The sequence below is a fragment of the Caloenas nicobarica genome, chromosome 2 (genome assembly GCF_036013445.1).
Source record: "Caloenas nicobarica isolate bCalNic1 chromosome 2, bCalNic1.hap1, whole genome shotgun sequence".
NCBI classification, from domain to species: domain Eukaryota; kingdom Metazoa; phylum Chordata; class Aves; order Columbiformes; family Columbidae; genus Caloenas; species Caloenas nicobarica.
This window is the reverse complement of record NC_088246.1, coordinates 73,174,224-73,200,881: the sequence shown is the minus strand read 5'-3', so window position 1 is coordinate 73,200,881 and position 26,658 is coordinate 73,174,224. Positions and strand designations below refer to the sequence as shown.

Here is a 26,658-nt window from a genome sequence, read left to right as displayed (position 1 = left end):
CAAGGACTGCCACAGACAAGTGGGACAAACCAACCTTATTTTTAACAGCCAGGCAGGGAGACAGAAGGAAGACAGACCAAAAAAAATGCACTAAATCGTACAGTAATCAGATAAAATATATACCTGAAAGTGATCCTTCTGTATAATATTTAATTATAAGTTCACAGTTTGGGAACTGAAAAAATTTCAGCTGGTCTAACTTTTCTTCTGGTAGGTGCATGGGGCACATGAGCCACGTGTGCTGCTGTTAGACAGCAAATCTTGTGGGGAATGGAAAAATAAACTTTAGGAAAAAAACGAGCTATTTGCTCACTGTAAGAAAATAAGTGTCATTAAAACCATACTCAAACAGCTGTGTTGCTTTTTTCTTTACACCTCAAAGTATAGTAAAACAGAGGAAAATGAGGAACAATCAAACTTTCTGGAAAGAAAATGTTACAGACACATAGAAAATCAGCACATAGGTGTTTAGTCCAAAGACAGCTCACGTAGTGGGAATCTTTCTATGTGACAAATCTACCCAACAAAGCAGTAGCAACAAAATATGTCTGTCAGCCCAGATACTGGAGAAGTGTAGTCCTGTTAACAGAACACCATACCCAAGCTAATTAGCCTGTGTCACAGCTCTCCTATGGCAGATCATCCTACTCCTGGGACCAAACTAGCCTGGTTACCTTTGAACATTTTCCCTGAAAATCTTAGCTGATAAGACCTCTCTTCCAACACAGGCCAGGATAAGCAAAATTCCCATTTTGATATCATACTGTAGTGCTGGATAACTTCTGCTTAAAAAGATGTACAATTGGTCATGCCTATTTAGAAACAGGTAGTGATTTTTCCTGTAATTTGACCAAAAACCGCACACAACTTGGCACTAAAAAAAAAATTATTTCAGTATTTTAACCCTCCTCAGCCATTCTTCCACCTTCTCCCTGGTAAGCACCCTTTTTAGGTCTTGAATGCATATTATCATACGCTAGAACAGTGCTGACCATAACTTCAGTACTTCAAACTGGCTAATATTAGAGAGGTGTGAGTAAGTCATTAGAATGAAAAAGGTTTTCCTTCAGTTCTACAAACTACAGAGAGTAAAATCATCCTTGGTTTTCTATTTGCCTATTTTACTTGATCCCCATTTCTGATGGGCACAGGTAGGTGTTTGCATGTTAAGTCAGAGGAAGAGCACAGCCAGAAGAGCAAGCATATGGAAGAATATTCCCAACAAGTGCAGAGTAACAATTCCCAAGTGAGCCTAAGTCTGACCTAAAAGTGTTTGAACTGGAGAAAAAAAAATATATGACTGCTCTCCAACTACTTTTCTGAAAGAGCTGCCACTTTCAAAAAAGACTGAGTTACGCTGGCATTTTGCACATGTAAATCTCCTCTTTTATGGACACTAAAGTCAAAGGGGATTCTTCCTGTGAATTGAAGAAGAATTTGCATATTTAGTGTTAAAACACTGGAGATCCACATTTATGAAGTTTCATGCATTTCATACATTTCTGGTAGCTGCATCAAATTTTCCTACCTATGCTACTTCTATTAGAGTTGTTACCACCTTCCACACAACAATGGCTAATTAATTCCACAGAGAAATTGTCATTTATTTCTTGACAGGGACTGTTGATCCCTTAATGGGGTAACAGATCAACAACAGAGGCTTTTTAAAAACAAGTAAAAGGATGGTGGTTGTTAAAGTGGAAGCTGACTTGTTCCACTCCAAAAGAATGGAGAGAAGATATGATTTGGACTAAGAGACACACTAGATGTGATAATGGGCATCTGTGACCTACAAAGGAGGTAGAACGGGAGGTATTAAGTAGCATTTCTTTACGTTGTACTGTGGAAGAGAGATCTTGTGCAACAGGGAAGAGTCATACCTAGCCCAAGGCAGAGTTGTGGCTTAAAAGAATAATGTAGCCTGAGGTTAATGGAAATAATATGAAGGTTCTGTCTTAAACTTCTAAAACCAAGACAAATTTGAAGTGAAGGTTAAAACACCATCTCCTAACCTGCTCTATTTTGCTTATACGTAGCTGGACCACATATGGTATTGATACGTAAGATCACTCACTATTTAGACTACTGCAGCAGAGTTACAGAGCACCAGTCTTCATTTAGACTACTCTTGCTTTCTCTGGTTTGTGTCTCAACCTTAATGTCACTTTAACAGAGCTTTCCCCCCCCGCTTTTGGTAGTTTAACAGATATAATATAGTATTTATAGAGCATATCAATGTGCGACAGCTTGCCACAGATCATAAACACATTTTTCTGTTGGAAACGTTGAAGTCGTGATTTTCACCACGTGATCTCCAGTTCCCTAAGGTTTGCTCCTTTAATTGTAAATAGCCAGAAAGTCATCAAGCTAGCGTTTAATAAACTTTTAATTTGAAATGGATTACCACATGTTGTGTTTGTTTACTCATTATTAAATCTCTTAGCAACATATCACCAGCAGAAACAGCATACTGTAGCACTGCATAGATACATTAAAAAACAAACCCATGGGGGATATTAGCAACTAATAATATCTTTAAAGAAGGCTCCAAGAAAAATAAATAAATATAAACAATACCAAAAATTACTCCTAGAAATTTTGTCAGTGCAAATCTGTTTGGCATGGAAATTGCAGATCTTCCATGATCATTTTATCAGCATATTTCAGAGGTCTGCACACAAAATAGGGCATACGCTAATGCTCTTTCTCAGTTTTTGTAAATATATCTTTCTGGACTTCTCAAACTGAGTATCACGAGTTTTTCCATGTGTTTCCAGAAGTGTGACCTATGTAGTTGTAGCCTCTATGTGCATGTGTGAAGGCTGAAGGTAGGATCAAACAATTATGAGAATAAGTTTGATTTATTAAGAGCTTGTCCATAACTCATCAATGCTGAGAGAAATTGGCTGCAACTCTACCTTTGGATCTGCTAGTCATGGTTTTGTGCTGCATCTAGAAGCATCTTAGCGGATATGTAGAAGATACATGCCAACAAAAAGGACCTTACTGCTCAGTACAACGTATGATTATACCCCTGTGCTTCTGATATCAGGTTGGTTATATAGAAGCCTTTGATCACAATGCAGTTGCTGCTTAGCCTAAAAGTGTCCTAAACCATCACTCACTGTCTAAAAAAATACTTCCACTGAACTCTTATCATGTTATACTTCCAAACTGAGCTGCCCACTCGCCACACTAAATTATTATTGGTTATCTGCTCTCTTTCTTTCCACTCAATATTCTCTTCTTTCTACTCCTGTGTCTTCCACTGTGCATCACTGCTGCTGTTCTCAAATGTCCAAGGAACCACTGTCCTGAAGAACTAAATCTCCCTTTCATGTCTGCACAAAATATTCACACAGACACTACAAACTGAGGGTTGGCTGCATCCTTCAGTTCCTTAAACAAGAGGGAATATAGGAATGCCTGCATACCAGAAAAGAGCTCTTTTTGTCCATGACAGATGACACATGCTAAAAAAGAAGAATCAATGGCAATGTCTTGCCATTCTTCTCATTCCTGGATTTCTACCAGAAGAGGAGCAATTTCTGAGTCTATTGCAATATGGTCAATTATGTCTTCAATGTAGGTACATCAGGAGACTCACAGTAGCCCGGGAGGATGCTCAGTCTAAAAGTAACATTCAGCAATTTTTTAATAAAGCTTCTTGGGAGATCTGCTACACATCAGAAAATGATACCTCATCTTTCCTATGGGTTACCACTTGATTGAATCTTAGTGGAATTTCATGGGAGTAGCATAAGGCATGCTTCTGATTCCAGAACTATCTCCCGCCAAGTCTGAAGTCCCTGTTCTAGAGTTCTTCCAGAAATAATTAGACAAAAAAGTACCTTTTCATTTTTATTTCTTCCTGTAAGATTGGTGTTATAAGCAGCCAAATTATTATTGCTGCAGCTTTCCAAGCATTATTCAGCCTCAAGCAGAGGCCAGCATGGAAAGTTTCATCTTCAGTAATGAGGCTGGTTTAAATTGCTCACAACTGAAAACAAAGTTAAGCTACATTAATAAGAACAATTACAGTATTCCAGCTATAAAACATGTTGGCCCAATATCTGAATGAGGAAAATCTAACTTAACAAGAACAATAATGACTAGCCAACACTGAAATAAAACTATGATGGCTCCAATGAAAGCCTGAATACAAACATGAAAGTCTGAATCCATTACCTTGTGGTCCAGACTGTTCGACCTTCTCTGAGACACCATTCTTTTCAGCAATGCTTGAATATGTGAGAAGCTCAGGTGGGAGATGAAGGTGCATGTCACACTTATTTTGCTTATCTGAACCCTGTGGTAGTTTAATTATCTATTAAGAAAAAAAAATACATTAACACAAGCAGTTCAGTATTCCACAAAGCCAGAACATACTTTTTCATACACCGTGAACCTTAGAAGTCCCAGATGTTACTATGAGTATTTTAGGAAGTTCTTGCTTCTCTGTGCTCCATTTACTATAGTTTTCCCTCATATCAGTTTCTCATGTACATCTTTTCCCCATGCTTACAGAGTAAAGCAGACATCCTAGTAAATGGGGGTGACTCACAATCCGAATTCAGAATCATCTAGGAAAACAGAAATTCCCTGAATCATTCGATCATCCTAGCTCATACACTGAGTTGAAAGACTAATTTTTGCAGCTTTGGGGTCTTCCCCTCACCCCATTTCAACCAATTTTAACTCTTCTGTTTTGGTTTTTTTTTTACCATAGATCTACTAATGTTGTTTCTGACATTCTCCTTCCTAGCATATCTAAGGTATATTTTGGTATAAATTCCTATATCTCTACATGATTCTGAAGTTATTTTCACTTTCTTTTACTCTTCATAAACCCCGCCTCCCAAAAAAAGAAAATTGCCTGAAATTCATCACTACAAGAAAATGAGTAACTACCCTTTCTATTAAGTAAACTCACGTGTTAGAATTAAGATGCTTTCAGAATTCATGTCTTTTGGTAATTGTTTTTTCCTGAGCTAGACATGACTATAAAAGAGGTATAAGTTTGAGGTCTTGTTAAGATTCTGAATGAAGGAATGTATCTCAGTTACAATAACACATTTAATTTGCAAGTCCAGAAACCAAGCTTCCACTGAAGGGGCCATTTTCACCAAAGACATACAAAAAATTTCACATTTGAATTATATCTGAAAACTATCCAACAGGATAAACCAACAGGTCTAATTTTTTAAAATACAAACCTGAAAGTAGAGATTGCATAACCAATTATCCAGATCTTGAGAAATAAAATTTTCAATTTTTTTGAATCGGTCAATTTTGGAGTCATAATGGCCTCTGAGGAATGGACATTTAAATTTTCCCTCCAAAGCATTGAAATTGTTGTCACACAAGGGAAAAGCTCCCCATCCCACTTCTCGATCAATCCATGTACGGGCCCCACGAAGAAGGAAGAGCTCGAAGAGGAAGACCATGCCTGGCTTCACAGCTTTTCTAGGTGGTAGAACCTAATAAAGGAGGAAGAGAGATTTATTAGTTATAAAAACATCACAAGGAAACCAACTCTCTTTTATCTCATAAAGGTCTACAAACTTCATACTTTTTAACCAATTTTGCATGCTAAAACAATTAACAACCCTTCTCTTTCCATCAAATCATGTATTTGAACAATTTTCCACTGACAGAAAATGCTGTTGGGTTTTTTTATGCTAATTTTACGACTTTTTTTTCCCTCTTAGCTTTCTGAAAATGTTCATTTTCTGTCTTTATTTGTCAGTGGTGGAAAAACATTGCCACTAGAAGACTTTAAGACAGAGTTACAAACCATCTTGGGAATCTGAGGTGTCCCTGTGAGTGCTTACTGAGATTCACCACTGGGTTCTTCTTGCAGCAACTTCAGAGAGTTCATCCAAATACCAAGTGAGAACATTTGCAAGCTTGCTCCTCACTCTCAACTCTTCTCTGTTCTGGCAATTATATTGGTATAAAATAGCCTTCCCTCCTTCAAATTAAAGCATGGAAACTCTTCTTGCAAAGTATGTGAACCTCCAGGTAGGGTCAAAATGATTTTGAGGTAGTAAACTCTCAGCATACTAAAGACTGGCAAATACTGTTTATACTTTTAATAAGGTAGCTAGAGATATTCTTCTGAGCAGCTTGGAGCTGTGGAAGAGGGTTACCAATGCCTTAGGACCCTGGAGCAATTTTGTTCCCACGGCAGAGACTTGAAAATTGGGGGTGACGAAACACCCTGAAGTAATGAATTTATGTAAATCCCTCTGTAAGCTTTGCTGTGTGAAGCAATGCAAGGTCATGAAGAAGAGGGTAGAGAAGGAAGCAGGGCACAAAGAAATCTGGTCTTACACCACAATTTTAACTGTTTTCTTTAATTAATGTGGGGGTTGATCTGGGTCCTGTTAAACAGCTCTAACACATTCAAAAGGCCAAATAAAATAAAACTCAAACAAAAGCTAGAACATGAAAGTTGATTACCATCATACCCTGGCTGACAGCTCTGAAGGAAAGTCACCTGGGGACAAGGGGAGGAAATACATCAGCTACACATCACACACAGCAAAACATCGGCTTCGTCACTGTTCCTACACATTCTCCTGGATTATAGAGAACTGAGACTGCCTAATCTCTTAAATAAACTACCCTGGATGCTTCTCTAATAGAGATATTGCTCTGTTATTTAAATGTTTTCCACCTTTTATTGTTCCCACTTCAGTCCTCAAAGTTCATAGCAGCAAATGCTGTTATGGTATATTTTCTTTGCTGAGACTCTGCTCAGCCTTACCTTACCTTCCAGCCAAGGTAGAGAAAGAGAAGCCTTTTCTCCTTCCCTCCTCCCTGTGAACGGGCCACAATTGTAGAAGGCAACAATATTCAAGTGCATCCTCCAACTCTGAGTGTCCTGTAGGATATACTGTCAGTACTTACAGAATCATAGAATGTTAGGGATTGGAAGGGACCTCAAAAGATCATCTAGTCCAATCCCTCTGCTGGAGCAGGAACACCTAGATGAGGCTACACAGGAAGGTGTCCAGGTGGGTTTTGAATGTCTCCAGAGAAGGAGACTCCACAACCTCCCTGGGCAGCCTGTTTCAGTGCTCCGTCACTCTCAAGGTAAAGAAGTTTCTTCTCATGTTCAAGTAAGTTTAAGTTTCTTCTCATATTTAAGTGCTTTTTGAAACTCAGAATAAGACCTCCAAATAGAAGACTCCCATCTTAACTGGTCACCCACTATTAAAAACCTGAAGTGCCAAAGTCTTTTTAAATTAGTGGGGATTTCCTCAATCAGACAAAATTCTGCAGCTGACAACCAGCCACAAATCTTCAAATATTTCTGCACGTAAGTACACATCTCAATGAAGCTCTTTCTTGGCTGATATTTTTAAATGCAAGCACCGCTTTTTTATATTCCTGATTGAAGAGGAGGCAAGATAATAAGCACAATTCAGGTATAGCCAAGTTTTTTCTCTCTCTTTTCTGAAGCAGCTAATAGATTACTCATACCAATAATTGTTATAAGATTATACATGTTCATAGTTGTGCTGCATTCTATAATTTTTTTGAAGAAGTGAATATAAACTGTTATTTTAATAATATGACTTCCTGTTTCAAATTATATATTGTGATTAGATAATGGCAAGAGAGAGGACGGCATTTAAGGAAATATTTTAAAACTATAAATATTGTCATTATTATGTAGGTGTACTTTACATTAATTATGTAAATATATTCTAAGACTTAGTGTAGGCTTAAAATGAAACAGAAGCATCTGTTGAAAAATGCCATAACCCTGTGGCAGCTGCTATTAAACCATTAACAGTATCAGGTTTCATTTAAACCAGATTTACCATTTTCTATAACAGCCCGTGGGAAAGCTAAAAACATTAGGCACAAATTACAGACAAAAGAGATCCTTAATCAAGCCATACATTTCATTTGGCTAGCTGGGTGCTAGATAGCAACCTCTGTGCTACAAATTAAAGGTGGTGGTTACAAGACTATGATCAAAGACAATTGTCTGCATTATTGAACAATCCCAAAGCACAAGCAGCTGAAATCACTGCCATATTACAACATCCCTTTCAGTTTCTCCCTTGTTTCCCAGACTTACTCCTCTCTTTAGAATAACTTTGCAGCACACTCTATTCTGCCAGCCTGCCTACAAACAGGCAGTGGTCACTCAATTGGTGTAAGGGTAATTGTATTAAAAATTCATTTCTTCATTTCCTGCTTGCAGTTATTCTTTATTTGTTATAAGCTCCCATTCTGGACCTAGACTGCAAAATCACTCTTCAGGACTGGAAGCACCCCTTTTTGCTTACAGTTACAGGACCTACATGTTTAAGACATGCCATGTTCCAACCACGAAATGACAAAACACACAAGAAGAAAAATAAGGATTTTGTCACACATCTGTGTCATACAAGGCCTGAGACTGTAAGATTCATTCTGGGAGTCCTCACACATGAACACGGCGTGTCTGAGCCAGGTAGGGCAGTGTCACACATCTCACAAAGTCAAATAAAAGATACTTACCAATAAAAAAAAATCTCTTTCTACTGAATCCATACAAAAACCCTGGCCAAGTCTCTGCCTGTTATTCTATGCCAACATGCCAAGCATTCACACAAGCACCTGTGGGCTTTCATTTCCATCCTGATGGCTGCAAGGAGCGTGATTTATACAGAGGAACTGCTGTTTCGGAAGGGACAGCCAGGCTGAAGCAGAAGAGTTTCAAAAAGGAGGCAGGTCCCCTCAACAGTCCATGCTAAACCTCTTCCCACCATTCACAGTGAACACACATCCCCATCACAGCCTGCTGTCCCACAGCCGCAGGGTCAAACAGCCCTGGGAGGGAGCTCGGTGCTCTGCCACCTGCCCTTCATTAGCCTCCTCCTAGGCAGCCAGCCTGAGAGCAGGGATTTGGGGCATGGCCAGCACAACCCGTGGGCAGAGATGCAGAGAGGCATTTATTTAGGCACATAGCTCCAACTGAAATCCATGGTCCTCAAGTGTCTGCAATGCCTCTGTGGGCTTGAGCTGTCATGCTCAGGTACAGGGCAGGGAACAGCTCAGATGGTTACAGGAGGAGGAGAATCAGCAATTGCTCACTCATCAGAGACCCAGGGCCCTGGGAAGAAATGGGAAGCAGCGATTTCTGGAGCTGTGGTAGAAGATACATCTACAGAGACCGCTGCCTGGCTCAGGGCATTGCCTGGGATGGGAAAGGAACAGCCAGCTCAAACTGACCAGTCTGTTTTGATGGACTGCTTTGTTTCTGAAGAAAAAATAAAAATTAACAGCTATATTTTCACTGCTAGTGGAAACCTCTTTTGAGGTTTGATAAGTTAGCCCAAAAGCTTGTACCAACACTGTTGATGCTCAAAGAGAGGATACTACAAAAATACAATTCTCTGATTTCTAATGGGTCTGCTCTCTAACATCTTAGATCACTGTTTCTCCTTGCTCGGCTAAAATCTCCATCGAGGTCTGTGAGGTATATGGCCTTTTACAGTACAATGACAGCATCCAGTGCCCACATTTTCCTAGTGCAATTTCTTCTGCAAAGAGAGATGCAGCAGAGAATAAATAATGCTATTGTGTGCCTGCACAGGCACAAGCAATTCTTCTTAGTCTGCAGTTAACAGTATTGCATTTAATTGAATTAAATCATAGTGAACTAAAATTATCTCTTGTCACTATTTCTGAATTCAACTGTTTTATATCAGTTTTATTGTAATATATCTTTCTTCCCCATATGCCACCATAATTTCAGTAAAGAAATAATTTACTCTAGAGAGAGAATGAATTCTATTTGAATATTTCAATAAACAGATCCTGTATGCAGATTTGGGGGGGGGGGGTTTGTCTGAATTACTTTGGGGCTTTAACATTGTCAGAGAGAAATACACCTTTGCTTCTCTCTTCTGCATCTTCAAATGCCTTGAAATTAGAATAAAAAAGACAAAAATTACATTACTTAATTCATACAACACAAACATTTGACCACTAAACATGTACAACTTAAATTGATTAAAGTGAATTAGAACATGTAAAGGCAATTCCAATGTTTACCTATTATATAGAAGAATCTTGCAAAACACCATATAAATTGATAGCTCATCATTTCTGATGACAAATACTATGGCAAATGAACCTCACTGGTATAAAACGTGTAGAAAACCTTGAAAATAGGAAGCGTTCCCATCAAACTATTTCATTAACAAATAAAAAAATACTTCACTATGTAAAATGAATAGTGCTGGAGATGAGGCTGTGATTTCCAAAATAAGGTGGAGCTTTCATAACCAGATTTCAAGCCCTCCCTGGTTACGTACAAGGCCAGCATAGAGGCAGAGGGAAGGGCATTCTTGGGAAGTGTTTATGTAACTTTGAAATTTATAAAAGGCCAGAGGGGAGGGAATAGAAACATGGACTGAGATAAAAATAAAATATCATGTTATTAGGTTTTTCCAAAAGTCCTATCTATCATCAGAATGTCCTGGAGTAGCTAGAAACTTACTTCCCCAGCTTTCCATTGCTGCCTTTCTGTGAACAGGTATCTGAATACAAAATAACACACGAATCAAAGGAGGACTGTGCGGTGTGCTATCATTCATTTCTCCATATATATATATATACACACACACATATATATATAGTATTTTTTCTATTTTTTTAAAAAAGGAACAGACCTTTCAAGCCTGACATAGGGTCAAACAACTTCCTGACTCCTCTCCCTGCAGTTTGCAGATATTCTTAAGCCTTTACACAGTGCCACCATCTTTCCTGTAACCCACTATTCCAACTTCCCTGATTGTGGGGGAGTACAGGTAAGAAGTGGTCATGGTGTGGCACAGCATGAGAGCTTGGGATCATGGATGAGATGCACAGAGCCCAGAACAACAGTGTCTACAAGCAGGCAATTTATTCACTCCTCTCACAGGGGAGGCAGGGAGCAGGATTTTTCATGTATCATTGCGCCAAAGCAACCCAGCGTCTTCCCAGCACCACACTGAACACCCCAATGGAAGCACCTCCTGCCCTCTCCTGTGCCACCAGAGCAGCAGCGATTCCCCACCACCTCCCTTTCCTCTAGGAAAGATAACTCAGGGTGTAGTTAACTCCAGCAGCATCACATGCAGCATGACTACCTTACACCAGAGGACCAGAATCTGGCCTTTTATCTTCACAAATACAGGGGAATAATGTTTGCATTCTGTGAGCTTTAGCCTCTGCATCTGTTGCTAATCGTCCTGGCACATCTGCTGCTAATTCTTTTCTGTTCTTTGACCAGCAGGGAGTAGTAATGTATGGTACAGCCAGTACTAGCCTCCCCGAGTTTTTCTGTTGATATACCGCCGGCCTGGGCAGATTCTGACCTCATCTTGCGAGAGGAGAAATTGTCTTTGCAAAAGGAAGGCAGGAACCCCGGTTCCTTCTCCTGCCACTCCCGTCTCATTTATTCCTGAGATTGATTCCAGCAGAGTCAGAGCATGACTTTCCTGGGATGATGTAGGCCACCGACATGAAACAGCAGAGTTTATTTCTTTTGTGTCAAGAGGACACGTTCTTTTGCTCAGAAACCACTTGGAGCCAAGGAGTCTCATGAAGACGTGGCTTGTTCAGCACACAGGGCTGAGTCACACAACAGTGCCGCTCTGCCTGCCTACGGCTCCCGTGCAGGAGCAGGCAGCTTTCCTCTCCTTTTTGCTCCACCAGCTGCTCCATCTCAGCTCTCTCTCCTGATGCTCTTCTGAATTCCCTGTCACACCTCACACAGCACAGCATCCCCTTCCTTATCAAGTGTTGGTCCATCTGGGGATGCAGCAACATTCCCTTCATGAGGGAAGCTGTGCCTATGCAGAGTTCACACTCCTGCAGCTTTTCCAGGATGGTCCAGACCTGGTCAAGCTCTGCTCTCTTTCCAGGGTCTCAGCTAACATCAGCAAAGAAACAGGAAGACTGATTCCTGATAATGAATCCCCTTATCCTTGTGTGCTCTGCTTAAAAATTGCAGGTTTAAACAGGATCACTGTTTTTTTTCTTTTGTGGCGTACTCTTCCCATTTCTGTAGTACAGCTTTGCAACTAACCTGCTCATCCTGAGTTTACACCTAAGAACTCAAAACACGAAATGCTTCAAAATCAAGTATTTTAAGAAAAAGTAAAAAATTTCTTCTGAGAGTGTTTTGCTGCCTCCCATGACTTGTAGGTATGGACCAAAACACAGGTTAAGCCCCCTCTCACGCTTCCAGGCTTTCAGCCCTGGTGAGTCACCGAATTGCTCCATTTTTCCACTCACAGCATTTTTTATTAGGGCAGGCATTTACTTTGCTCTTGGTGTCTTCTGTTGTTTGGAGTTTACTTGGAGCTAAGGATACAGGCAGAGGCTGCTGCATTCTACTTTCCCACTGATCCATCCCAGATAATAAATGACTTTTGAACAACTTTTGTATACAATGGCTCATGTCAAGCTGCCTTAAAGATATAATTTCCCATTAGGTAGGGAATAGGCTGTGGATAGGTCCAAATAAAAGTCTGTCTCTAAACACTCCTGATTTTTAACATATGTCTGCTAGATTTTCCAACACAGACTGCATACCTTATACTAGTTAGATATGATGCATTACAACATAGGTCACATTTCTGAGGTCTTTGGGCAGTATATATTCATCTAAGATGAAAGGTCACATGTGGTACAGCCCAATAGGTGTTTCCAACAACTCTTCCACCATCAAAAACAAAACCTGGCATAAGTAGTAGCCTTTTGCATATGTAAATCAATTGCATAATGCTAAATACAGTAGATGTAACAGATTTTAATATGCAAAAGCTTTGTAATGTCAGCATACCCAGCTTAATGTATTCCTTTAAGTCTTCAGACAGGGCTGGAAAAAGAGCTTTCCACATTGGAAAAGTCAATCTATTGGCAGCAAAGGTCTCCAGAGAAACCACCTGGCTGCAGCTCATGGATGGAACAGGATTCATGCACTGCAGAGCACTGGGGCAAGGGAGGTTCCACATGACACTTGCTGCTGGGCCCACAGCAAGGAGGAAGACTCACAGCTGTTTGGGGACAAGAGCGCTATGGAAGGGCTAGCAGTCAGCCTGAGCAGCCTGGGGACCTTGGGCCCATGGTGTAAGCAGCACCCAGTCCCAGGGCTGCTGGCAGCAGGCTGCAGAAGACTGTCTGTCTGTCCCCAGGGCAGCACGGAGGCGTGACACCGGCAGAACAGACTCGCTCTGAAAACACACATTTCAAGGAGCTGTTGCAAAAAGACATATAGTGAATAGCAATTGAAGACCAAAACCCCAACCAAACTCAGATAAACAAAACACAAGCAGTAATAACTATGTGTTCCTGTTGTTTAAAAAAAAAAAAAAAAAAAAAGAAAAGAAAAGAAAAAAAGAAAAAGAAAGGGAAAAAAGAGCCAAATCTGCAGTCTTTGAATAAATGCAGGCATCTCTCTGAGCTTAGTTCTTGCATTTACCAAAAGGTTCACATAACACCTTATCATCCCAACTACAAATAATTGCATCCAGGGAAAATTTAAGTGGGTCTCATTTTGAAAGTCCTCTGGCACAACCAAGCATTATTACTTCCTATCTTTTTTATAGTGTATCAAACTCTTATGTTATGTCCTACAAAGTGTCCTAGAGCTAAATGTTCTTCTTCTGTGCCAGCATTTCACTCAAAAATCAAATAAGGCAGGGGAGAAGTTTGTGCTCTACTTTTCCTAATGATACCTTGTTTTGTAATTACTAAAAGCATGGCAGTCCTTAGCTGCTGACATACAGAAAATAAGGTCCTTGAAACTGTTTGTTTCATCATATTTTAAGAATTAATACCTTAGGTCATGTTAATCAGTTTCTGATATATGTAGTTTTCAAATGCACTTCAGGGAAGAAAATGCTAGCAATGACTAATAACAAAGATATGAACTATATTCATTATATATCTAACTCTAAATGTGAACATTACCACCGTACTTTGCCATCTTAAGTATTTAGGAAACCTTAAATAAAAAATAAATCCACCTCATTCAGTGAAATAGAATGTCATCTTTTTCCAAGCAAAAGAGTTCAAATTTATTAATTTTGTAGCTATATTTTAAAATGAGTGCCAGCCCCTACTAGATGACTGCATGATGAGTGTCTTGAAACTTCAGGAAAAAGCACTAAATTTTTCACAGCATTTGTGTTTCATTTTCAGTGTAATAAAAATATGGTGCCCTTTTAATAATGAATAATAGATCTCCTGGTATGATTTACATGCGTGGATTAAATGTCATGTTTGAAAAGTTGCTGTTTTATTCATATTGAATTTCCGTCAAGTAAAACAAAATGGTACCCAGCTACTGTTACAATATTGCTAGTACCTTGCCACACTGATACATAAATATTAACTGGTTGATACACTCTTTAAAAATCTACAGATTTGAGAACTGTTCTGTCAGCAACTGTGGCTTTATATGCATATGAACTGATTTAGTACTATCCCAAGTTCCAGGTATGTTGGGGAAAATGCATAATGCCAACACTCACATATTTCTGGAGCTCATACTTTTTTTTTGCTGAAGTGCTGATCTTGGAAGGTTGGAGCAGAATAAGGACCAATGTAGAATGGGTGCAGCAGGACAGGGGTTAGAAAGCAGCTTGAGGATCCCAACACTGACTCGATTGTTCATACTTTTCCACCGCAGTGCTGGACTGACATCCGAGGTGATTGCATGGCTTAATGGATGCTTTTTTAAATGTCAGTTGCAGGCAGTCTCATTGGCTTACAGCGCTCTTCACATAGCTGAAAGTTTCCTGTCTGAACCTTCCCTTCCGAACAAAACTTGCTTCCTAGCAGGCACCATTTTCTCCGGAAAAGCATTCCAGAAATGTTTAAAATGTATTGCAAATACTTGAAGTAGGAACATCTTCCTTAAAGGTCCTTTTGCTTAATAGGTAAAACTTGTGATATACAACAAAATATTTTGGTCCTGAAAATTGAAATCATAGCTGAAAACATTTTTTTTTTAAAGAGAAGCATTTTAGCCACACTTCAATTTTTATTCCATTGAAGCCAATGAATATTTTGACTCTGAAAAGCGAGGATTTGTTTTATTAATCGTTTCATACAACTGTTTTAATGTTTACTGAACTAACTTAAGAAAAGTAGACTAAAAAAATCTTCACGCACTTCTTCTGAGCAAAATTGAACTTTCACACACTGCAACTCATTTATGTTTTTCAAGTCATCATTAAGCTGAAATATGTAATCTGGACTTATTAACATTGCCTCATGGGCACTATGGAGTAATAAGATACTACTTTAAATACACCATGAATGAAAAATGTTTACTGTCTACTTAGGTCTTATCTATAGTAGAAGTAGAATCTTAGCCAACATGAGACAGCAATAAGGAAATCATACTAGTAAAATCCTTGGTCTAGTGTAAAGATGATGCAGTCAGATCTGGTTCAGCACCGCCAAAGACAATATAATTGCAGTAACTGCCTTATGACGTGAACAGTAAACATTTCATCTCCTTTCCTATCCTCTCCTTACCCAACTTTCACTTCACACCTGAGAAAAATCAGGCAGTGCAAGAGTATATCAACAGTTTAAGAACAAAGCTGCTTTACTGCCAGAGTTAACCTACTGCATTTTTTGAATCTCAGCTTGAGTTCACCTTCAGTTCATGTTATAATGTAGGTGAAGCTTCAAAATAGCTCTTGCTTCACCTAAACCAGACAGCATTAACCCATCTAAGTCTAAAATCACTTTGCATAAAGATATGAAAACATCCTTGAAATGTTCCCTTCAGACCATGCTGCTAAGTTGCTATTCCTAAAATTATAAAGAGTCATTTGAAACATCAATTGCATTTTATCCCAATCCAAAGCATTCATATATGTTTTGTCCAGCATAATATGAGGAAAAAAAAATTACTCGTGTGACTGTCTGGCCTTACTGAAATCCAAATAAAATTCAACTGAAAGAATTAGGAGCCACAGTCTAATATGTAATCAGAGGTTACTGGGGAAGTTAAGTTGACAAACTAAAAAGGAGGACAGTGAAGGAGGGGAAAGAAGGGAAGCTGGCAAGCTGGGGTAAAGAACATTGATTAATGAACAAAAAACATTTTTGAAAGGTCGGGTGCGCAAGTCAGACTAGCCCTGAGGCGGTTCTTACTTACATGACCAGCACTTTCTGTACGCAGCAGGTAACCCATGCTGACACCAACTTTGCCGGCATGACAGGGTTATTATTTTTGGCAGGATGTAATGTTCTGGAACAATTTCTCTAATATATTAGTTAAAACTAAGCTTCCCTTCAATATCAAGCATGCATGTCTTCATTTTCACCATGTTTACACTTAACTCCTATCATTATTCTAGCCAATGCAAACAAAAGCCTATTCTTCCTGTATGAGCACTTGTATTTCTCCCCCTATATTATATCCCAGAGTAGCAGTGCTGTTTATGAGATTGTAGTCAGATGCTCATCTGGAGCTCACCACTAGGACCTCACTACTGACACTAAGTTTTGCGGTAGATGCTAACAGTCTGAAGCCTAAAATCTGTCCCATCTCAGCACAGATCCTAAGGGTTTCTTTTGAAACATACCAGAAGGCTACAGCAAATACCAAGGTGGAAGAACAGAAAGATAGAATCATGCATGGTACAACAATTACATTTTCAAAATGAACTGGTGGAGGAGGTTCTCTAAAATTACGACATTAAGATTTTACTGTTGTTTATACAGAAATGTAGACAGGGAATCATCAGAAGGCTACTTAATCCAACTTCTCCTGGTCCTGCATTTTGAGTGGACTTGTCCAAGTACTGCACCCTGGTTCAGTAAACCAAAAATGAAGTTTGGTGAAGATGCTTATTAAATATCCTCTATGAGACTCAAATGGGATTTTAAAGCAAACTCTGAAAAATGGTAAAACTACCAAGCATTTCTTTCAGACCTTTGGATAAAGCATAATAGCCACCTCTGTGTATTCCACACAAGGCAGTAGAGACTAACAGAAAGACAAGTATATGGACTTTGCATGTATTCCTCACGAACGCATGTCAGGAGTTATTTTGCATTGAGGAGCAGCTGGACAAAAGACAGGTCACTCTGAACTAGCTCTTGCTTAGTAGTGATAACAGAGATATGAAGTTTTGAATGGAAGACATTCCCCAGGCAGGAGCAAAAGGAGCAGGCAAGAGCCAGGAGAAACAGGATGCTGAAAGCAAGAAGCAGGGCATGCTAGAGTTGTTCAGTCGTACTGCCTGTAGTCTTTTCCTTTCAATGAAGCCCAAGAAGACAGTACTTTGTCTTCAAGGCAGTAAGCAGGATACGTGAGTCCTGCCCAGGGAGGAATCCCAGCTCAGTGATTTCTGACAGATACATGTATTTGTTTAAACATCATGTGACAGTCACATTCACAATTTCCCTCTCTACATACATGATTCTTTTCATACCAACAGCTGTATTCACAGACATTGTTCATTATCCATTAGAGATGATGAACAATTAAAAAGCAGAACATGTGACTTAGCAGGACGCAATAGCTGAAATCACCTATCTGCAAACAACTGAAAGCATCAGTGCCATACATAAAAGTTGCTTTATCTAAAAGCTCTTTGGGATAGGAACTGTCTGTCTGTTCTGCATCTATAGAACGGGTAGGGGAGAAAATCTCCTGTTCAGGTCATACTGCAAAATAAATGACAGAAAACATAAAAGGCTCTCCTCCTCATTCTACCGATGTCTCATAACACACGCACACAAAAAAACCACACTGAGAGAGGTGGGGGTTGTTTTTCAAACTGTGAAAAAGCTTTCATGTGCCAGAGAGTTTATCTGAGACCAATGTTTCAACCAGCACTAGGCATTAGCTACAACAGTGAGCAACTGACACACAACAATCCTGCCATGCACAGCATGCTTAGGCAGGAAAATATGTGTGCCTCAGTCGCAAAAGACAGAATAGAGCCTCAAGTGTTTGGGTGCCTTCCAAAATAATCCAAATGCTGCTTTTTTGGCAAATGGGGGTCAATAGAGCTAAAAACTCACAGAAGGATTTGGGCATTCATGTGTTTATATACACCCACACGTTCATTTATTATTCTAAAGCTACTTTACAGAAATCAAATTACATAGCTGACAAGCTGCATAGATAAGAGAGAATAAAAGTAAAATTTAAAATTAGCTGACAACACTATATGATGTAGTGTATATTTGGCACTTTTAGAGTGAGTGATGAGGGTTAACCTAGGGGAAAAAAATTGCACCTTCCTAAATTGCACCTTAAATTATTAAATAAATTATGAACATGATGGAATGCATTAAATATATAAGCCTGAAGGAGAAAGAGCGGATGTGTTTTAACTTTCAAAGCAAAGACAGCATATTTGAGAAGTGTTTCTTACTGTCTGGATGCTTTGTCCGAAGTAGATTTCAGCGTCATAGAAGTTTCCATTGTGACTAACAGGCAGCGTTGTCCTGGCCTGAGGCTGCTCCTTCAGTTTGGGCCACTCCAGCGAGCCACCGCCTAAGCAGCTGAGAACAGAAACTTTGAGGGTATAGTGGCCTTTAGGGACCTTATCTTTGACTCCCCTCAGGCATTTGACATGAATTTCTATCAGCTGTGGCGTCTTGGAGCAGTCAGCCTAGGGAGAAGGTTCTGAGTTACTGACCTGGGTCGAGCTGACTTTAACCGTACAATTAGCAAGAACAAATTTCTTCAAGAAAATAACTACCAAAAAGCAGACAACACACTTCTTGCTCAACCTGCAATTACCTACTGCTAACCAAGGATCTGCAATTAGGGAGGTCAAAAGTCAAAGAGATGACAGATAAAAAAATAATACAAATAGTACTATAAAATGTACGGCATCCTTTGGGGGGAAGGTGAAGCTGTTGAAGTATGACACCAGAAGCCATTAGTCTGCAATAATAAGGCAGAATTAACTGAAAAACAACACCTTCACAAGTATAGCATGCTTTGAAAGACAGGCACAGCTCGTGATGTGATGAGCAAGCTGTAGGCACAGAGATCGGGCAGGCCGTGTTTTTATACCAGTTATTAGCCTTGCCAAAGCTATTAGTGCTATGTAATATGCAGACTATCCTTTCACTTTCATATAATCAGATTCTCTTAAAAATAGTAATCAAAGTGCAACACGTGTAGAGGTTAATAACAACTCCCTACAGGCACCTTTATTCCAAGTCCAGACAAAAGGAAACATCTGCTGCTTGCTGTTGACAAGATGTTGTCTGAGTTTAGCATGGAATAAATGCTGTGTTGGTGTATCAGAAATGCCTTTCTGGTACTTTCCTTGTATGTTCAGCTTGTATTGTGGAGGTTGCAGAGGGGAACAGACACAGGGGTATGATCCTTACAAGTCTTGCCTGAGTAAAGGCGTTAGGTCTGTCCCACTACAACAGCGGATACTTCAGTGCTGCCCAAATTCAGTCTGTAGGGTCAGGCACATCACAGGGAGTCCCAATTTGTCTCCAGTGTTGATTTCAATGGATAAAACTTCTTCTGCAATAACTGATTATTTAGTGCTTCAAATCAGCAATGTTTTTTGGTTTTTTTGTTTGGTTGGTTTTGGTTTGGTGTGGTTTTTTTGGTGTTTTTTTTTTTTTTTTTTTTTTTTACACCCAAGGAATCAATTTCTTCCATTATTTTAAGAAAAGACTACTAGTAGGTCATCTTCTTTTAATGCAATGCTATATAAGAACTCATACCACACTTCAGAATCAAATGGCTACCTTGACTACCAGGTTTAGTAGTCTCACAGTTTAAGCCTACAGTAGCTAATAATCTCTTCTTTAATCCTGCCTTGGATTTATTTTGGAAGAGATAGCATATTTCCATATAGATAGAAAGCTTCTGGAATTAAATTAAGCAGTTAAATAAACAGTTGAATTTGTTAAACTTCTTTTGTTTCTCAACACAAACCATACTTAACAACTAATCTGAATGACAATTATTTTCAGCTTAATTAGAAAATCTTAATTAACAATGAAGATTTAACCTTAATATTTTTGGTTTCTGAATCATATATAAAAAAATTAACATTATGTGAATAAATAAGACAATCTTTTTAAACCTCAAGGCAGGATTACTGATGCAGGCAGACTTCGTTATTAAACACATTCTAAATTAAACGCCTCTATGAATTTTATACTGAAATATATTGTGATAGTTTTGCATGCCAAATGTGACATTTTGTATTTTAGATTCATCTTCTGTAGTAATTTTGGAAATGTCATACAAACAAAGATTTTGTCATTTACCAATGGAATTACTATGCATGGCCGGTTAGCCATCTCTTTTCTGGCTCTTCTGGTTGTTTCAAGTCAGCAAGCCATAAAAAAATCTTTATCTCTCTGAAACACAGCAATTTGGAAGATAATCGAATAGTGACTGGGGGGCAGAAACGCCAGTCTGAGGAATTATACCACAATCTCTCTTGCATTTACAACCTCCCTCAAAGCGAGTGTCAGTCGAGTAGGAAAAGGAGATAGAAGATTCATCATATTTCAAGCCTGTCTCATTTGCATGGTGGCATAGCTGTCTCATCTCCTGCTGAAAGACTTTGCTTGGCCAGCGCTGACAAACTGTTTTGAAGAACTCTTGCCATGCCCAAATGATTCATCATTAATAGCTTTAGATGTTCTCTTTAAGCATATAGTTACTTCTGCTGGAAAGCGTATTTTGAAACCTGCTGAATTCTATCCTCTTAAATGATGCAACCAAAAGACCAACAATAACAAAAAAAAAAAAAGGCAATGCAATTCATGTAGTCATTTAGTAGTCTGCATGAGGGAAAAGAGCACTCATGGAGAACCTCACCTTCCCACAAGGTCCTGCTGCTCCATTTAATCCAGTATTCACATCGGCAAGATTACCAAAGCTGGCTACCATTTCTTCTTCATATCCACTCTCCTCTTCTTTCAGTGTTTGGCTTCCCACACTGCAGCAGTTGCAAAGGAAGAGAGAAGAAGAACTGAAAAAAAGTGAAGCACAATGCAGACAAAGAAAGGATTTGCTGTTGGAAATACATCACAGTTTGATATTTTCCTTGAATATATCATAAGCCTTGCAGGGCACCCAGGAGAAACAACAGTGTGCTAAAGCAGAGAAATGGCTGGGCTTTGAAAAACACCATACGAAAAATGCAGTCGCAGCCCCAGTAACATAATCAATATTTGTCGGTCCACACCACAGGTTGACGTAAGGAACATGAAGTTTCATTGCCCGTGTGTAATCAGCTCTGTCTGGCATTGGGGTTCAAGTTCTAGGTTAAGAATATTAAAGTAGGAAGCCACTGCCTCTGTTCACAATTTGGGGACCAACTGACAGCTTTAATAAACTGGAACAGGTTTTTAGAAACCACTGGTTCCTTGGGGATTTGGTTGATTTAAATGACAAAAAAAAAAAGCATTATATATGTAAACCTCACCAAACTATATATATATATATAAATCTTATCTCTTCTATAAATCTCCTAAAAGACCTTAATATATATATATATATAAACTATATAAGTCATATATACATAAACATACTCACAGACATTAGCATACACAAATTTTCAGCTGTACGTGAACAATTAAACCTTCCTTGACATTCGTTTGTTAACTTCTTGTGTAGTTATTTTGGGGGTAATTATATCAGCTCAGATATAGATAAATAGATAGATTTTTTTTTTTTATTTTTTTTTTTTTAAAGAGAGGTCCCTGTAACATCACAGAACACCAGCAAATACTGTAGTAACAGCCCTGCACTAGGTAACCCAATGCTGCCCTGCTTAGTGCACAGGATACACAAAAGGCACAGTACCCTGTGGAGAAAGCCTTGCTCCTAGAGCACAGCGGGAGCAAATACAAAACGAAGTTGTTATCAATAAGTGCTGTAGAGCTGTATGCTGTGGCAATCCCATCCCATCTTTAAACAGACACAGAACCTTGAGCAATTCCTCTGTCCGTACTCTGCACTAGTATCTAAATAGAAATGGCCCTAAGTGAAAACATCTGTAGATGCTCCGCTGGCTTAGAAAGGCTTCAGCTCTTGCTTCCATGACCCACTTTAAAAGGCTGAGGAGGACCAGTTGGCCACACTAGCACTGGTGATGCTCCAGTCACACTTGCAGGTAGAGCCAGGGTGGGCAGCAGAGAAAGACATGGTGGCTCTCAGGAGCTGGAGGCTGAGCAGACTGGTGGTGGCTGAGGGACAGCCATGTGCCACGTTGGAGGTCAAGGGGCCTGCCTGCAGTGTACTGAGAGGAGTCATATGGAGCTGAGGAGAAATCACTGTATCAGGTACAGTGGAAATTCAGGATTAACATGGACATCTACAACACAGGCAGAGGACAGGTGCTCTTAGGTCGCCAAGCTGTGTATTCACTTCAGCTTTTAGCCGCGAAAGAAAAAACTAAAATTTTGTGTTCAAAAAAAAAAATCAAGAACAACATTTCCCTGGATTGCACTTCTGAAGCATTCCTTCAGTGTTTCCTTACTTGCTTTCGAAAATTCAACTCCAGTGTCTTCATTCCTCTTTCTTCCTTTGCATGCTATGTGATAATAGGAGAAGCCAGCGCATTTTAGAATTAACATGGTTCTTTATCAGGAAAATTAGAGACTCTGCAATCATGCTAAACACCCCAGATTCACACACATGCTAGCTAGGTACTGCATAGTTCAAATTCTCCTCTTTTGAAACAGATGCTCCCATCTCCAAGTTCCTTCTCAGACCTTGCCTACTGCCTTTTTTCTAAGAGCTACACATATATATATACACACACACATATACATTCACATCATTAAAATTACCACTGGTGCAGAGTTAAACTGTTTTCCAGATTCCTCTACCAATAGAATTGCATCATGTAAATGCCCAGCACTAAACCTAAATGGTTTGAGACTTTAACCAGGGCAGTAATTTTTTTACACCTTTAACCTTGGACCCAGCAAGGCAGCACTTCCCTCAGAAGTGAGTCAAGCCTGCATATTGAGCCGTCTCTTCTCTTTAGAAAGGGGTCTCTTGCAATCACAACCCACCTTTTTTTTTTTTTTGCAGGAGCTGTTTTTGATGGCAGATGCAGGACAGTCTGTGTAGACACAAGTCTCAGTGACATACATGGGAATTTTGCCCAAGCCAGAGCCAATGAGAACTAAGGACAAGATGCCAGTGCTCAGGACCAAATACAAGAAACACAGGGTCAACCACCTTTGAAATTTTATCCTTGAGCTGCAGTCAACTGGGGTCCAGTTATCCTAAATTGAAGTGACGGAACATGGTTCTTGAATGGCACTAGCTAATTGGTAGAGCTGAAACATCTGAGAAGTTAACTTCTCTCCTTGAGAAGAATGGTCTGTTTGAAACTTGGTACTTATTTAGCTTCTCATGATGGAAATTATTTCACTTAATTTGGTTAGAGCTGCATTGACACAGGGGTTCATTAGGACACCCATTTGCTTGCAATTCAATTTAAAATTAAATACACTTTGTTGTTTATTTTATTACTTTTAAACTACTGTATCTATTGCCTTTATTAGCTGCTAATACACAATTATGAAGGTAAACAGTTTTCATTACTGAACATCAAACATTTAAATAACCACATTCGATCTCTTTTTGGGTTGCACCGTTTTTCTCCTTTCCCTCCTTTTGCTGCATATTAGATTCAAGAGAATAATTTATTCAGTGAAGCCAGGCCTCTTTTGTGCTCACCCGCGTGCTCATCAACTGTCACAGCAGAACATAGCTTCCTTGGCTGTATCCAAGAGGGTTATTTATTTCTTTTATTAATTTCTTCATGGGTGATTTGATGTATGTATTTATCTGAAAGTCATGTATAGCTTGATCACAAAAACATTGCCCCAATTCATATTTCTTTCACTCTCTAAGAGTAATACCAAAGCAGGGATGAAGGGCACTGGGAGAAGCCATTTGGTCACCTTTTAAAGTGCAATGTGTGTAGCACTTAAAAATTACAGCTCAGGCTGGGTATCTGAAAATGGAGATATCCAAACCAGAGGCCTCTTTCAAAAGCACAGGCTTAATATTTCTAGGCCTGAGGTCCTTTGGTTGGGAGAAGTTCCATTCATTAATGTCTGTAAAGCACTGAAAGATCTCTGGAAGGAAAGCACATTAGATAGAAGTACAAAGTAGCCCTTATCTGACATACCTGTGAAAGAGTTCATGAATCCTGGCTTGCAACTTCTGTTTCTTGTGGTAAAAGATTTCCTTGTGATGCTTTGAGTCCCACATGCCAAAAGGAAAAAGGAGGGGGGAAAAAAAAGTTTCTTTCCAAGTGCACAGAAAGAACATGGAAATAAAAGCCATAAATACGCAATTTTCCAAAGGTTTGCCTTAGGTCTTCTGGTTGAAGGTTTTCAGAAGCAATTAGGAATTTCAACCACCATTACTTTATGCTGGTTTTTTTCCATAACTGTTTTTCCATATATTTTTCCATATTTACTCCATTATTTCCAAGGGAAACTGAGTTCTAATTTTGTTCTAAAAGCTTGATCAGTACGATGTATACTTGTGCATGGTAGTGCCCGACAGTCCTTATTTTTATAACACCTGACACAGTCTTATATATGCATATACATATGTATATGCATGTATATGCATGTATAAGCATGTTTGTACAAATAAAAAAAATTATAACGCACAAAACAGTTAGGCATAAACCACCAGAGAGCCCACAACTTGGCCCATTTTAAATCTTCTCAAAATTTTGATGCCTTGTCTCCTCACTACTGTTTTTAATTGTTTGGTAAATGAGACTGGCATTTTTGGAGGTTGCAACGGGTAGGAGGCTAACTCACATGAGCAGTCCTCTTCTCCCATGGTTCTACAGCTCTCCAGCATGAAGCTGAAGGGCCAGAAGTTATTTTACTCTTGCACAGCAAGCTGAAAAAGTCAGCATCCACATCTTTTGGACTGTGTCCTCTGTGTGAAACCTGAAAACAATAACCCTGCTGAAGGCTGTAGACTCAGGAAAACAAAATTTTTCTCCCTGACCTGTGCTGTTCAGAGACCTTGCTGAATATTGAAGGGTATTTCTCATGCCTTGATCTTCTACTGGTGTCCCTGAGACTGACATAAAATGTGCATACAACACTACCAATATACAAGAAGGCTTCCTACTTCTAAGTATACCCTATACCGTCATCTAAACAGTGTAAAATTATGCTACATTTCCATTCTCATCAAGCCTCAAAGCCAAAGTAATATTTTGGTAGGGAGACAGTGTAACAGTCAACGAAGAAAAACTCCCCATCAGAGGCTCCATATCTGGCCATTGAAGTCTCTACTCTCTTCCAAATCTCTAAATTTTTTTACAAATTCCTGGCTGTTTTCAAGGAAGTTTAGGAATCTCTGTTGAAGACTAAAGCAAAGCAACCTGCTTATTTCCAAAATGAAAATTGTCAGAGCATAAAAACAGACTACAAAAGCATACTACAAGAGCCTGTGTGAGTAGCTTGTAACATAAATTTCTTAACTCTGTAAAATTAAAGCAGAGACAACACAGTTGCCTTAAAATATAGTATGATTTGCTGGAAGTCCCAGCAGAGAGCCTCAGATAGATGCAATAAATCCTCCAAGTCCTGGTCAAGCATCGTACATATACGATTACAAAGGTGACATGACCAAACTAGCTCAGAGCAAAACCTTCCAGCTCTCTACATGGCAGTTGTGTCTTAGGCAATGCTCACTTTACCATTGCTCCTCCATTGGGAACCAATTGGGAACCAAGCCCTCTTACTCCTGGAGAGCTTTTAGCTGAAGTTCACTAGCAATTCCTGGAGCAGGGACCAGGACCCATTTCAGTCCCACCTCCACAAATGCTGGCACTGAGTTTCTTCCTCCAGCCCAATGAATCACCACCTACACCACTTCCCCAGGAAGGGCTGGGAGCTGGCTCTGCTCCAGCACAGCTGGTAGCTGTCTGGTTAGGGTGATCAGACCTCACTTTGTGCCACTTGCCCCAGTCCAGTGAGGGCTGCAGCCGCTGGGGAATGCACCAGGAGAAAGGGCAAGTTGTTCCCCCCTGGCTGCCCCATGGGAACATGCTCTGAATGAATAGGGGACCAGTCCCAGCAGCAGCAAGGGTCAAGAAATGGTGTTCATCACCCGTATGAGGCACAGGAACCATTCTGCCATGGCTGGGGCATTGAGGAGCGTCCAGCAGCAGAGCTCAAAGTCCCTGAAAAAGTTTAATGATAAAAACTGCTGACTAAAATACATCAACTGTTCAGTGGAAGATGGGAGGAGGTTTAAACTTTTGGGCTGAGGCAATTAAAGCTTAAGTTCAGAAGGCAGGGGGTGGGCTCTGTTCATAATTATCTCCTGGATCCATCTCTTGGAGATACCTGGGACAGTGATCATGAGGTGAGCACTTGGATTAAGAAATAATATGAAATAGAAAACTCACTTCATATAAAATATCAAGTAGTCATAATATTACAACAACATTCAGACATTACCAGTCTAGGCTTACAGTGAGCCAGAAGTAGAGACTTTAAAAAAAAAAAAAAATTATATTACCAGACACCCATAGCTATCCAATCCCCTTGTTTATCATCCTAATCTTAATTAAATAATGAATATTCAAAAGAAAATATGAGCCGGGGTTCTCTGTATGAACTACA

The 26,658-nt window shown here is 39.5% G+C and overlaps 1 protein-coding gene across 1 annotated transcript in view; it reads right to left on the bottom strand.

The window, feature by feature from the left end:
* The window catches only part of LOC135985007 (uncharacterized), a 138,288-nt gene extending 114,023 nt beyond the window's left edge, over positions 1 to 24,265 (bottom strand). Inside the window, exons 1-5 of the mRNA XM_065627928.1 lie at positions 24,183 to 24,265; positions 20,846 to 20,999; positions 18,411 to 18,650; positions 5,217 to 5,480; positions 4,189 to 4,327 (exon numbers count right to left, since the gene is read on the bottom strand). Coding sequence (XP_065484000.1) covers positions 4,189 to 4,327; positions 5,217 to 5,480; positions 18,411 to 18,650; positions 20,846 to 20,999; positions 24,183 to 24,265 — 880 coding nt within the window. The remainder of the gene's footprint in view (positions 1 to 4,188; positions 4,328 to 5,216; positions 5,481 to 18,410; positions 18,651 to 20,845; positions 21,000 to 24,182) is intronic.
* Positions 24,266 to 26,658: the final 2,393 nt, after the last annotated feature.